Genomic DNA, 14,816 nt, shown 5'->3' on the forward strand with positions numbered 1-14,816 from the left:
TGGACCAGTAGAATGTACGTTGGCGATCAAAGGATAATTAATGGGACAACTCAGAATAGGATGAAATTGTAGTTGGATAGAAATGTTTGTTCGCAAGAGAAGAACAATGTGGCGTGCTGAATGGGCCACTGAGATATGACGGTCCTGCATTGTGGGTAACTGTCCCCTCCCATCCACGCACGGACCAGCTGGGAAGCAGGCGCACTTGGATGTACAGAGTGGTCGCCATGGATTGTAGTGTTTTTTTTTTTTTTTTTTTTGAAGAGACTGGTAATACTGATTAGCCGAGCCGATATATACGTCGAACTAGCCCGTTACTGTAAACTACAGCTATGGTGGCGGTCTGTCTAGAAACAGCAGCTGCCCCTCCCATCCACATTCTGAAAAGCGAGAAGTGAGGACGCCGTGGCGGCCGAAAGTTATTTTACTATAGAAGGAGGGAAGAAAACTAAAGAGTATAGGAAAGAAGTAAGGGATAAGCCAGGCAACACACCTATAAGGGTCCGAAGCAGTTCCTGAGCCTTGTGCTAAGTGTGGGCTGAGGTATGGTCTAGGACGAGCAGACCGTATGCAATACATTTGAACAGGTACCCGACCGACACAGCACCGCGAAGCCACCCCAGAGCGCCGCGGCACCGCGACACGTGCGAAACCCCGGTCCCCCGGATGCGCACAGATTAATCAAGCAGGCAATGGTCGGCTGCTGAAGGTAATGACTTAAGCCAGCCCACGCAGGTGTGGAATAATGACCTCGTTTTGTAGGCATGCGTGCGCCTGTTTGCTCTCGTCATCGGTTGCCTTCTAATGCCCGACGGGGAGGCGCGCAGCGCAGACGCGACGGCAGGCCCGCCGCCCGCGCACACGAATGAATGGCGCTCGACACCCTGTCAAGAGTGTAACAGCAAAGGTCAGCATGGGCCTATAAATGAATTGTAAAATGCGTGTTCCGGCGCAGTCTACTAAATGCCAACTAGCCCAGTCAAACACTTTGCTTCTTGAGATGGTTGTGACATATAAAATTACGGCAGCAAGACAGTGCATGGTTAGCTTCTGCATGTGTCTCTTGCGGCAGGCTTGACATCTAGGCTCCGTCTGTAGTACGCCCTTGCAGAATAATCGCAGTCTGTATAGTGCGGAAAACAGAAGGTACAACTTGCTTCATCGGTAATTTTCTTGAGACTGTATCCACCTCGTGTGTAGGCGAAAACTCTGCGGTGGCCCGCAGTTTAGTAGACGCTTGAAGTCCAGAAGAATCCCATGCGCAAAGCAGCGTTAAAATCTTACCTGCCATTTTAATCAAGTGTTTGCGTGGGTGCGCAACTTAATGCAACCACTTAATCTGGATATGAAAGCTACTTTCCAATGTGGGTGTCAATACCTCTTGAGCTCGTTTTTCAATATGCCGGTTGCCATATCTCGCTTCATTATCTAGCAATACGCTGACGAAAAGGGCCAAAGTTTGTTTGATTGCGAGGCGTGGTTCCGACAGGCACAAGTTCACCCTGGAAAACCCTCGGGAACAGTAATCGCAACTCCATGTTCACCTTAGCATTATCGTAGGAGTTATTTTATGGACTATATAGGGAAAACTTGCAATAATTTGGTTATGCATTTAAATTTTCTGGGGAAGCAGTTTCCACCTCTTATTTCAAGGGACAATATTATAGAACGTCACGGGCAAGTTGTGTAAATTCATTTAAGTACAGAAAACTACACATCGAGGACACGGAACCATAAGCAACATCGGCCTTCAAAGCATGCGATTTCTCTAAAATGTGTACCAAGTTCTAGTGTGTCGACTCGCGGCTGTCAGTGTTGTGGCATGTTTTATTTTGACTGCGGGAGATGTTGAGACCAGCGCGCTCGTAAAAAACAGCAAATTTTCACATCTTAAAGCGTGAAGACACGTGGATTTACTGAGCTTGATTATTTCAGTACAAATGACTGTTTTATTGCTGGCTCATACGTTTGTTCACGATATGTCATGGAATATCTTGTTTGTTCCACAGTGCCAACTTTATAGTTGAACGGCTTTCCGAGCCCACTTTTTGTTGATAGAGAGCACTCATCACATTCTCTGTCTCAAGGGCCCTCGTCCAATTGCGTGATGCTTTAAATATATAGCTTGGTCTTGCCATAACAACCTGGTGTATGACAGCTTCCTGGTCAGTCTAGTTACGTCTCTTATGCTTTTTCTAGAGCTAGTCCCATCCTTTGCCGTGCATATCCAAATTAAAAGCCACTCCTTGCTACTCAACTACATGCCTCTAGCGCAGAGTTCAATACCTTCATTACGTCACATTTATATCCTCTTTGTTTAGGCGATGTGAACAAGCGACCAATATCTGTCTCGTAGTGAATATTTGCTTGATAGGACTGAGTTTGACAACAAATGGAACATTTCGCAGAGAAGGATTGGAACTACATGGTGGGTCGTCCTCCCCAGCGCTTTCTGGTGGATCGTTGTCTTCAGCATATTTGCTAGTGAGTGACGCTCGTGCTGGGAGTCTATGCCCTGCGCTAACGGTCGGTCCGAAACCCTGGTGACTAATCAACTTCTTTACAAGAGGTGGAGGCTGCTTCCTGCTACAACGTCCATCCTGGAACTTCGATACCATACCCTACGCTCAGCCATACCTGAAGACGCATCCCAGCTAACCCCTCCTATTCTCTCCCAGCACGTGCTTCTTCCGTCCATTATGTGCTCTGGTGCGCTTTTCCACATAGACCCTGTCATATCCAGCGGAACGGACGACACCGACGTAGAGGACTTACTGACGACATATAAGAAAGCCCACTATAAATGAGACGACCCCGCGAAACTGAGCAACGTGCTCTTCTACCTATTCAGTGGGGGTGTTTGGTCACGAGGCTGTGCGCAAGCTGCGTGCGGAATCGCGTTTGCGAGAACGTGCGCAGCAACCGGATGAATCAATTACTAGCTACATGGATAATGTTCTGGAGTTCTGTAAGGGAGTCAATGCGACAATGTCGCATTCGACAAAATCCGACATGCGAAAAGGTATAGCTGACGATACTTTCAACATGCTTCTCGCAAAGAATCCTCAGTCCGTGACCCACATGGTCACTCTATGCCAAAGCTACGAGGAGCTACGCAAGAAGCGCTCTTTGACACGCCGCCGTTCACCATGTGATGAGCAGACTGCTGGTTTGGCTACCATCTTCAACCAGTCAGCGTTCCTTGCAGAATAAAAGCTTTCGTCCGGGAGGAGGTTGCACGCCAGCTGTCCTTAACTACCTTCGCTCAGCCGCCGCGCATACAACAGCCTGCCTCAAATTTTATGCCTACGATCCGCCACGCGATGGAGCAGGAAATTGCCGGGGTCTTTCCATAGCAGCACTATAATTTTACTGTGCCTGCTCCACTAAGCTGCGCTGAAGTCGTTGCGCCACCCCAACAGGTTCCGGTGGCTGCCCCACTCAGCTACGCTAAAGTCGTCACGCGGACCCAACCCTCTCCCCAAATATGCTTCTCCATTATGCCGACGTCATGGCTGGACCCAAACTGCAGCCTGCCATACATTAATATCATCAGCCACCCTGTACTACGCGTCCTGTGAAATAAATGGGACCTTCCCTAGCGACCCGTTAGCTTACTCCAGACAGTCGGAACATGCTTTGCGTGCGGCTATACCGGTCACGTAGCACGTTTTTTTTGTTATGTTGTGCAGTTACCTATTGCCGTACCAGCCAGGACCACCCACGTAAGCCGTCCATATAACGACCACTCGTCAGCTATGTCTTCGACTTTGCGCCCGACGCCAACTACCTGCTCTTAGCCGTCTCCTCGACGTCGCTCTGTGACGCCGATGCGACCTCGCCTCGTCATTTGAGACGAGGAAAACTAATGGTCGCTGTCCAAGAGGCAAGGGCTGCGACACTATCGAAATGTGAAAGTCCTCAAAGCATTCCCTCGAACGTAATCGAAGTGTTTGTATACGGTGTTCGCGCATCTGCACTCGAGCACATAGGAGCCGCCGTATGTGTATGAATGGGAAGTTTTGCCGTATACATCGGGAAGTCATGAGAGCCCTTTCTGTTATACCTCTGCGCATAGCCTGTGCTCAGAGTATTCACGCTTTAGCTGCTAGCACTGCTCGTCTCGTCCCTGACCACGTTCGAAACGCCGTCGAATTCATCATCATTTCCTCATGCTCACATGAACTCATCTTAGGCTGGGACTTTCTCCTCCGCCACAATGCCGTCATTTATTGCACACGGACCGAAATACAACTCTCGCCGTTGTCAGACTTGACGCTGGCCGACAGTCCTTCGACTTCGAACAAGCTCATCGTCAATGACAACACCAAAGTCCCCCCCAACTTGTCAAGAGTTGTGTGCGTCTATTGCAGCAGCTTCTCCGACGCCACTGCACTATTTTCTCCATTCCACTGCTTTTGCACCCGAAGAGGACTGTTGCTACCATGTACGAGCGTGGAAGTTAGTGAGGGATCCAACGCTATCTTTCTTAGCAACCCGTCAACAGGCACTGTCATGCAACTGCGAGGGGAATGTCCTGGTAGCGGGGAAGTCATGGAAGCCGGGCAAGTTATGTAGATACCCTATGACATGCGCCGTGCCACTTACAGTACCCTCAGTGCTATTTCTATGCCTGCTCTGTCACCCTGTGATGTATTGGTTTCTCCGTTGCTGATAACCATGCCGCGGCCCAACGTTCCCACCTTCTGTGACTATTAGAAGAACTTTGTTCGTTCGACGTCGGGCAACCTTCCCTGGGCCGGACGTCCAATATTACGCGTCGCATTTTACTGGCTCCCAACCGCTACGGCGGTAACGCCAGTATGGCGTGTCTCCCGCAGAACGTCGTGCAATTAGCGAGCAAGTCGACGACATGCTTGGACACGAAGTGATTCGACTTTCCAACAGTTTATAGCCATTACCTGGCATCCTTGTTGCGAAAAAAGAGGATTCTGTACGCTTCTGTATGGTAGTTCGGCACCTCAACACGATTACTCGGAAGGACGTTTCCCGCTACCGCAAATTGACGACGTCATTGACAGTCTACAACAAGCAGAATTCTTTTCTTGTCTCGATCTGCACTCAGGGAATTGGAAGGTACCCATTGCAGACGAAGATCAACTGAAGACAGCTTTTGTCAGGCCCTACGGCTTGTAGGAATTTAACGTCATGTCATTTTGACTTTGTAATGCACCCAAAACATTTGAGCGTATGATAGGTACCGTTCTGCGCAACCTTAAATGGCATACATGCTTGTGGTACCTTGACGACGTCGTTCTTTTCGGTCCGGACTTCCGCCCGAACCTTCAACGCTCCGGCGTCTTTTGATTTGCTTGAGAAACGCCGGCCTTCAACTAATATTAAAGAAGTGCCGATTTGCTGCTGACCATACAAGGTTGCGTCATATTCAAGGATGGAATTCTTCCCAATCCAGCCAAACTTCGGGCCGCTGCCAAAATCCCTAAACCCACATCAGTCAAAGACCTGCCAGTTTTATAGGTCTGTGTTCGTACTTTAGATGCTTCACCCGAAACTTCACCAACATTATATCACCTCAGTGATAGCTCCTAGAAAGCAGCGGGTCCCCAGCTTCGAGGTCGCCGGAATGCGACAAGGTATTCGGAATCCTGCGCTGTTTGCTGACGTCGCCTTTGATTTTGCGTCACTACGAACCAACGGCCTCTATAGAGGTGCGCACTGATAGCAGCGGTGTTTTCCTCGGCGTAGCCCTTGTGCAGCGCAAAGACGGTTTTTCTGAATACGTTGTGGCTTATGCAAGTAGCGTGCTTACCAAATCTGAAATTATCTGCACCGTGACGGAAAAAGAATATTGGCGATCATATGGGCTCTTAAAAGGTTCCGGCCATATTTGCGTGGCCCCTAAGGCCGCCTCGTCCGTTGGGCACTTCACCTTCAGGACTACGTTATTCGCGTGCTATACCGCAGTGGTCGCCAGCACTCTAACGATGGCGCCCTCTCGCCCCCTCCCTTGCCCGAAGACAATGACCGCTGCTCCATGTTCCCACTTGCCGTTTCTTCAATCGACCTTCGAACCATCGTCTCCGAACAGCGCAAGGTGCACTGGATCGCCTCGCTCATAGACTGCTCTCTGTTCCATCAGCCCAACTGAACACTCGCGCGTTACGTCGTCAAACCCACCATTTCGCCCTTCACGACGCCCTAGTACACCGACACAATTACACTGCCGAAGGCCGCCAGTGGTTTATAGTAGTATCCTGCAGTCGGTGTTCTGAAATATGCGTGTCATTCCACTCTGACCCACAGTGTACACACTCAAGAGTACTCTGGAGTAACTGTTTCCTCTGAGCGAATCTGTTCATAATTATTTTAGTGTACAGTAAAAATTTTAAAACAGGGCACCCATGTGCCCTGTTGTAATTTTTTGTACTGTTATTAGTTTATGCTTCACGTGTCGGTGCACAGGTTTTTGAAAATCAATATTCACTCCGTTTTTATGAAACAGTTCTCCAAGACGTACGGTTTCAACATTACGTTAATTAATCATGTTTGCGGCTAGTTCATCAAAAAAATTATTGTCCGCGGGAGCGTGAAAATACGTACCACCACCAGAGCTCCCTGGTTGTACCGGACTCCCCGAGTTATCTGTAAATAAAAAAAGTTTCCGTCATACCACATACCGGCTGATTCAATAATTATGGTCTTATTGTCAAATAGGCACACAGTCCACTGCAACGGGTGAAGAAAAATATACGGTGATCAAAGGGCAAATTGGATTAAAAGCTAGGTACTGTTACTAAAGGGAACGGAGTAATGCGACGGAATATGGAATAAAAGTTTTGGTGGCGCAGTGCCGGTGCTCGTCTAACAGTCGTGAGGGGAAAAAGGCGAGCTGAAAAGTTGGAAGTCTGCAGTGCATGATGAGACGACAATAAAGAACGTGCCAAATGGGTGGATAACTGGCGTAACATTGCAACACGTATGTAGGGAATCATGACTCATTCCGCTGAGCACTGTAATGCGGTTACATCGGAACCGTCGCTAAGCCTTATATGAAATGGCTGCCACAGTGGACAGCTCCTCATTTTCGTGCACAATTTGATTTTAGCGTTGCGCAGCGCCTTGATTTCTTCTTCCGTAATAATCCAGGTTCTTGCTCGCAAAATTAAGACAGACGCCGCGAGTTTCACAATATGTGCTTAAAACACGCTCACAGCTTTGAGCGCACAAGTTGCGTAACAGTTGAATGGTGCGTCCATCTGGCATCTGAATGCAATCAGATGCAGGCTCACATGCTTATTCCGCGATGACTATGGGCTTTGTCTTTGTCTTTATTTGCTATATGAAGAGGGTGAGACTTAATTTGGACGAGCAGGCGACGAGTTGGCCTGATGACGGCAATTCCATAGCCATACGATACGAATGTACGCACCAGGCACGTGCCTAGGATTCTTTCTTTTTTTTGGGGGGGGGGGGGCAACCATTAAGGTAACTTTTTTGTGGAAGTGAGGGGCAGGTGTTTCTTTACAAATACAAACGTTAACAATTCCCGCCGTTTGCAATAAAGGCGAGCAATCCCGCTGAAGAGAAATCAAAAGAGGTTTATCTCACAAGTATGCGTGTGATATACACCTATACTTTACTTGGCAAACCAAGCACCATATAAAATTTACTCGCCCAAGAAAGAAACGCAGAATCGACACACCAAAACAAACAAGTCTAAACAATAAGGAAACAATAAGTAATCAAGCATAAAGTAGAGATCCCAAGTATTGTTTTTCTATTTAGCTCTGGAAGAATTATAGAGAAAGAAATATTTGCGGAACACTCAATGGCTCTTTTGGATCTTTCGTTTACCGCTCTACCATAGTAAGTGCCAAAACCAACTCGTTTTGCTAATCGGGGAGGTTGCGTAATGATGCGTGCGCGGCCAGTCCAGTACAACCACGTAGAGCTCATGACGCTGTGGTTCTAGACGTGCTGCGCCCACCACGGTAGGCGAGAAAAACACCCACGTAAGCACAGCAGAGAAGTGCCTCGTCGGGAGGCTCGACTGACATCTGTAGCAGCGTCATTCAAAACACAAGGAACGGTTCTCCACTTCCGGTAGCGTTTTCTTTATTTCTGATTTGAATAAAATGATTTCGATCCTAAACTATTATCGTGAACAATAGTTAAATTTGTTAATTTTTCGCCTCTTCTTCTTGTTTGGCTTTTGCCTCGGCTCTCTCCATTAGCAGATCCCTTAATTTTTCAACTTCTTGTGACTTTTGTTTTCCCTTGCCAATTTTGCACAAATCGCGCAGTATAATTAGGGGAAAAACCAGCCGAGGTAACGGGTGACAGTCATATTGCTAATGGATTCAACAGTTATTGCAGACTTTGATAGAAATTTTCAATTTTGGGGGGGAGTGCTGTGAAACCTTCTTCGCTGATAAGACATCAGTGGGGCCTTTTCAGCGGCAGCACCTTCATATTTCGAAACAAGTACCGAAATAATGAGAAAGGCGATAACACTCCGCCATTTCCTTAGCTGGGAGAGCATCAATGTGTTTCACGCCCTTAGTTCAGTGTGCTCTACCCTGATCCGATCAGTGATCGCTTCCACAGCTCGGCTATAATAATACTGTAACACTGGCCCAGCGTTGACCGCCGAATAGCTTTCAAGCCTCAATATTGATTTGGCAGCAATTTATGAGTGTGGGTGAGGAGTGGTGGCGTGGGTGGGCGGGAAGGTATGGCGCCTAATTTGGGGGAGAAGGGGGAGGCACACACGTGCTCCACCCTGGGTACGTGCATGGTATGCACACAATCTTTGACACCCTCCAAATGCTCTTGTAGAATAATTATAACCTTCTCGCTACTTCAGCTTATTTAAATGCCCCATCCTATACTTGGAAATGAGCCCTCAAGAAATCCCATTATATGCTGGCAAAGTTTACGGGTGTTTTCTTTTGTTGTTAACATCATTCCTAATATCACCTGCGGCTTATAGCACATCTCTACGTATTGAGCTATAATTAGATTACTCGTGAAATCAGACATTACTTCAACTAGGAATCAAAATACTTACTTCACTATTTGACACAACTAATCGACGTTTTAAGGAATTACGTTCGCTCGCACATTGCAATACAACAATTGAAGCCAGCAATTTCACAGGGCACGTTCACTTCAGAGAATTTTGTAAACGAGCCCCAAATTAGAGATAAGCATAGGCAAACTTAACATTAAAATGCACTGGTGTAGCAACTACACTTTTATCTAAACATATTTTCTGCATTGTAGCTTAAAAATTATCAGAAATCCAGTGCATATCGCCGGACACTTTAGGAACGCACATCTGGTAACTAGTACATCCCCGCAATATAGTATAGGTGGATATTCATTGAAATTTAACCGGCTAAAATTCGTAAATTGCGGTATGCGCGACAAAGCAATTAGTTTAGAAGTTAATTAGTGAAACGTCGTGAATTATTCAAATATACATTTTCGTGTGTAACGCTATTAATGTCCACCTGTGAGTTTGATCCAGCTGAAGCAGTATAATTGCGCTAGATGCCACGCGTAATTTTTAACATTGTATTAATTGTGAGACATTGTGAAATAAAACACCAGGTATATCGAACTGAGAGAAAGCAGGGGCTTGGACGAAGACAGATAGCATAAACTTATAAATCCTTTGTTTTGAACACATCTGAAAACATGAACACATCTCACTCGATAACCGTGGAAGCTTTGACAATCATCTTTGCTGGCTCCTGCACATTTTTTTACTGGATTTTAGGAAACATACAACACTTGAACGCCGGTTGTCGATAATTCGGGACATACGAAATAACGGAAGGCTATGCCTCAGTATTTTTTCTGGCTCAAATTCCAGTTGTACCACATTCGCGATGAACAATGTTTAAATGCGCTGACATGCGGTGGCGTGTAGGAGCAATAGAGGGGATCGGGCAATTACTGCTTAGAATCGCCATAAGCAAGGTGCAAAAAATGTGCAACAACTATATTCTTCACTTGTTGTGGACGTGAAGAGTGTCAGTTCGTGCTTACGAAATTTGCTGCGCATTGTTTACACCCACGAGTCTGCCACGGGGATGCAGTGAGCTTGGGACTTGAGGTAATTCTTGCATTCCTGCTTTGGCTATGCTTTGGACTGTGACGAACTTGCGACATTTGGCATTTGCGACACTCTATTGCTTTAGCAACATGTCTTACTAATACCAGAATGAAGCCTTCTTTTTCGGCTGTGAATTAAACGTTAGGTCATTTCACGGTAAAAAGGGGCTTCGCGCACGCCTTCCACGGCGAAATATGGGCCATGACAGCTATACTTAAGGAACAGATAAGTTGCGCTATGCCAGCGCCTATATAGCGCCAGCGCCTATACCCAGAAATTTCTTTTTTTTTCTGTGTGTGTGTGTTCAATCGGCGCACTGCACCAGGATAGGAGCTCGGGCTGGCGGGTTTTCTCACGTGTTGTATAATGCCAGTTATTCCTGCTGCACCGAAAATTCAGGGGTGGCACGCCTCCTTTGTGCTGCCTACGTCAATACTGATAGTACCAGACACTGAACAGCAGTCAACAGCACGCGACAACCATGCGCGCAACTAGGGTGGAAAGTGCAATGTGCACTGCTCTCTGAACTTAAGAGCCAAATGTTTTCAGTATTGTCAATTGGCATAGGTTAGCAGAAATGGTCGTTTCGCCCAATAAATAAATATGTGGTCATCTTTAGCAAAAAATAAATATCTTTGCGCATGTAAAGGCAGGAACAGCCTCAGACTGATTGCTTTTCTTGCAATGTGTTAATTAAAACTAAATTATGGGGTTTTACGTGCCAAAACCACTTTCTGATTATGAGGCACGCCGTAGTGGAGGACTCCGGAAATTTCGACCACCTGGGGTTCTTTAACGTGCACCTACATCTAAGTACAAGGGTGTTTCTCGCATTTCGCCCCCATCTAAACGCGGCCGCCGTGGCCGGAATTCGATCCCGCGACCTCCATGCTTAGCAGCCCAACACCATAGCCACTAAGCAACCACAGCGGGTTTTGCAATATGTGTGCAAATTTTTCGGCTTTAGTGCAATGTGCCGGGTATTCGTGAAATCTTGCGGAGTTTAGAGAAAATTCACTCCTCACGTAATATGTTGATGGCATTAGATTACGAGGGGTAAATAAACCTAAAATCATGCGGAAATTTTCCCCCCTATACCTTTATTGTGCCTGGTGTTAAATGATTAATAAGCATGAATGTCGCACCTTCACTCTTAAGGCGATTGCTACAGAAGCGGTGGATGAAGTTCATAATGGGCCAGTTTTGAATTACGTCATTTTCTTAAAGTATACAAAGGAAAATACTAATTCTGTGTATTGACTGCATCAATAAACATTGAACTTTTCGAAGCAGCACGGCAACATTGCGCGTTTACATTTTCGGAATGATTAGGTTTAATTGGGATCTGCGTATGTATAGACAAATACATATATTATACGGACTGGATTCCAAGTGAAGGGAAGCGTAGCAGGGGGCGGCAGAAAGTTAGGTGGGCGGTTGAGATTAAGACGTTTGCAGGGACAACATGGCCACAATTAGTACATGACCGGGGTAGTTGGAGAAGTATGGGAGAGGCCTTTGCCCTGCAGTGGGTGAACCAGGATGATGATGACGATGACATATATTATGTCTATATTTATGTTCACTGCAAGATAAGGGCTTCTCCCTGGGCTTGCTCATTCGAATGTGGGCCTTAAATTTTCTAATTTCATTATCGCACCTAGATTTCTGCCTTGCGCGACTGCGCTTCCCTTCCCTGCGTTCCTATTCTGTAAATATAATGCCCATCTGTTGTGTACACTACGCATCATTTAAAGTGCTAAGCTCCATTTTTGGCTCACAATGTCAGCAAAAATATCGGCTATCCCGGTTTGCTCTCTGACCCACACCGTTCTATTCCTGTTACGTTACCCTAGATCATTTTTGTCCCAGTGCTCTTTGTGCGGTCCTTAACTTCTTCTCAAGCTTCTTTTTTAATGTCCAAGTTTCTTCCCCTTTTGTTAGCACCCGAATAATGCAATAATTGGGCACTTTTCTTTTTAACGACAGTAGTAAGCTCCCAGTCAGGATTAGATAATGTCATCCGTAGGCAAGCTAACCGAATTCTCTTCTGTAAATTCCCTTGCAATGATCAGGGTCTCCTATAAATAATTTACATAGGTAAACGCGCTCTTGTTGAGACTAAATGCTGCTGAGTAGACTATAAATACGATCGCTTTGGCGCAAACAAGAAAGGACGGAAGGGAATAAAGAGAGCGCCATCGCCTTCTTTCCTTTCGTTCTTCCTTGTTTGCGGCAAAGCGATCATATTATGGTCTACTCAGCAATATGAACTGGCTAGACCAACAAGGTGTACTTCTAGACTAGATGCTTACTGGTGATCCTGAACTCTTGTTTTCCTGCCAGGCTGTTAAACATTATCTTTGCCTTCTGCACACTAATCTTTACTACCATTCTTTCCCTTGTTCAATTAAGGCCCGTAATAATTTGTTGTAATTCGTCCCCGGTGTTGTTGAACACGACAATCCAATCACATCATGATTAAAAAAAAGTGGGCCCTTCAGTTCCCTTGCTTCTGTAACAGGGCAATGCCATGTGGAAACCGAAGGTTCTTGACGTATTTGCTTTTCCTCCTCACACATAAACATACCCAGTCTTATAGCTTGAATGCTTCTTCGAAGCATGCAGTGAATAACATGTCAGAGATTATGCCGCTTTGCCTCACCTCCTTCTTGATAGGCAACTTCATATTTCTGAAGATATTCACGTAGCCTTCTGTACTCTTATTACGCATCGCCTCTGTGACTGCTGGAATGTATACTGAGTCAAACGGCTTTAAATATTCTGTGTAAGCCACACAAATGAGATTTCTTGATTACCTGTATGATGACATGGATGTCGATCATTCTAGAATGTCCCTTTCTTAAGCCAGCCTGTAGTTTTGGTTGAACGAAATCAAATTTAGCCCTCAATCTGTTGCAATCTATATTTGTTAATATTTTATCTAGTACTTGGAGCAAGGCAATAGGCCTATTATTTTTAAATTGTTTAACATCTCCCTTCTCGTGGATTACCATAATGGTGGCATTCTTCCAGTTTGCTGGTATACATGGCGTCGTATTTGCGTATAAAGGGATCGAAGCTTTTCAAGCATAATAGTTCCTACATCTTTTAATAAGTGAACTCTTATTTCATTTTCCCCCGACGTCTTCCCCGGATCACGTCTTACAAGGCACTTCTAACTTCATCGCTAGATATAGAAGGATCCTCGGTATCGTGTTCATCATTACGTGGAATGAAGGTAGCGTGGCTGTTCAACGTAATGTAGTGGACAGTAAGGAATTCTGCTGCTTTTACTATATCATCAAAAGTGCTGATGACATCACCCTACTTATCTCCCAGCGCATATATCTTGCCTTGTTCATTGCCAAGTTTTCTTGCCACTGCATTTCACGCTGCGGCCATTTTTTGCAATTTCCTCGATCTTTCCCACTGTATAATTTTCAGTATACCTTACTTTCTTTTTGTTAATCAGTTTTGATAGGCCAGCGAATTCTATCTAACCTCTTGAGTTGAAGACATGCGTGCTTTTTTGTCTCTTTATTAGGTCCTTTATTACTTGAGAGAGCTTATCTATTGGTTGCCTCGGTTCCTTAGCTCCCACTTTAATTGTTGGTTGTGAAATAAGTCTACTTACGTTTCAGTCATAATAAATGAATCAATGATTTTATTCAGGCGTTTATATATTTCATTCATGCGTTTATATATTTCATATAGATATATTCCTACATGGAGGGGTGAAAAGAAAAAGCTGCCGATAAGAAATCTTGTCCGGTTCTCACCCCCGTACAGCAGCAACCGTTTACAAGCAAAAGTTAGTAACGAAGAATAATGCATGAACAAGCATCTCGCTCAATGCCGTACGAATTTTTACGAAGAGCTAGGCTTCTTCAAACTTTTCTTGCCTGACTTGGTGCGCTTACTTTGGTAGGTAAATGTTGCAAAGGCGCGCGTATCAGGTGCGAGAATCGAAGTGGGCGGAATACGAGAGCTAAGTATAAACTAAACATATTCGGAGCAGACAGCCTACATATATAGAGTGAAGGTAGGCCAGCACACTGCACCAGTCATAAGAGCCCTGGAGTTCGTACTCATCTTAAAATGTACGCGAACAAACAATTCTTTCTAAAAATTTCCGAACTGCTGAGGAACAGCACAGACGCGGCACTGGTACACGCACCCTAGTTCTTGCCCGATATAAAAAGCTTCCATTAACTTGTGCGCTTCCAAGCGCACCTGTCTTGCATCTATAGCACTTCCCTTATCTCATCTAAGGTGGAGCCTTGTTAAAGCTACAAATATCAACCAACTCGCCCAGGAAAGCAGATTATTAAGCTATGCATGAATACGTCGCAGTTTGGAGCTTATTGAATTTGAAGTTTTGCAATTTGTGACAGCACAGGTATATATATATATATATATATATATATATATATATATATATATATATATATATATATATATATATATATATATATATATATATATATATTATTTTGTATTTGCAGGTACTGTTGGCCGATTGGGCCGTTGCAGGGGTGGGGTACAAATATGGCACAAAACGCATCACGGCTTACATAAAGCAGAACTGTATAGCTAATACTTAATCACCCCCCCCCCAGCGTGCCATTATACATAAATATATTACAAAATCTGACTTAACAGCCGTTATGTGAAACAAACCAGCAATGTGTAGCCGAAAAATGCATCA

At 45.2% G+C, this 14,816-nt stretch overlaps 1 protein-coding gene across 1 annotated transcript in view; it reads right to left on the reverse strand.

Moving 5' to 3' along the window:
* The window catches only part of LOC142587094 (uncharacterized), a 57,412-nt gene that overhangs the window by 32,582 nt on the left and 10,014 nt on the right, over nt 1–14,816 (reverse strand). The window contains exon 4 of the mRNA XM_075697980.1: nt 6,583–6,624. Within this exon, the coding sequence (XP_075554095.1) occupies nt 6,583–6,624 (42 nt within the window). The remainder of the gene's footprint in view (nt 1–6,582; nt 6,625–14,816) is intronic.

This window comes from Dermacentor variabilis, chromosome 7, assembly GCF_050947875.1.
Source record: "Dermacentor variabilis isolate Ectoservices chromosome 7, ASM5094787v1, whole genome shotgun sequence".
Classification (NCBI taxonomy): domain Eukaryota; kingdom Metazoa; phylum Arthropoda; class Arachnida; order Ixodida; family Ixodidae; genus Dermacentor; species Dermacentor variabilis.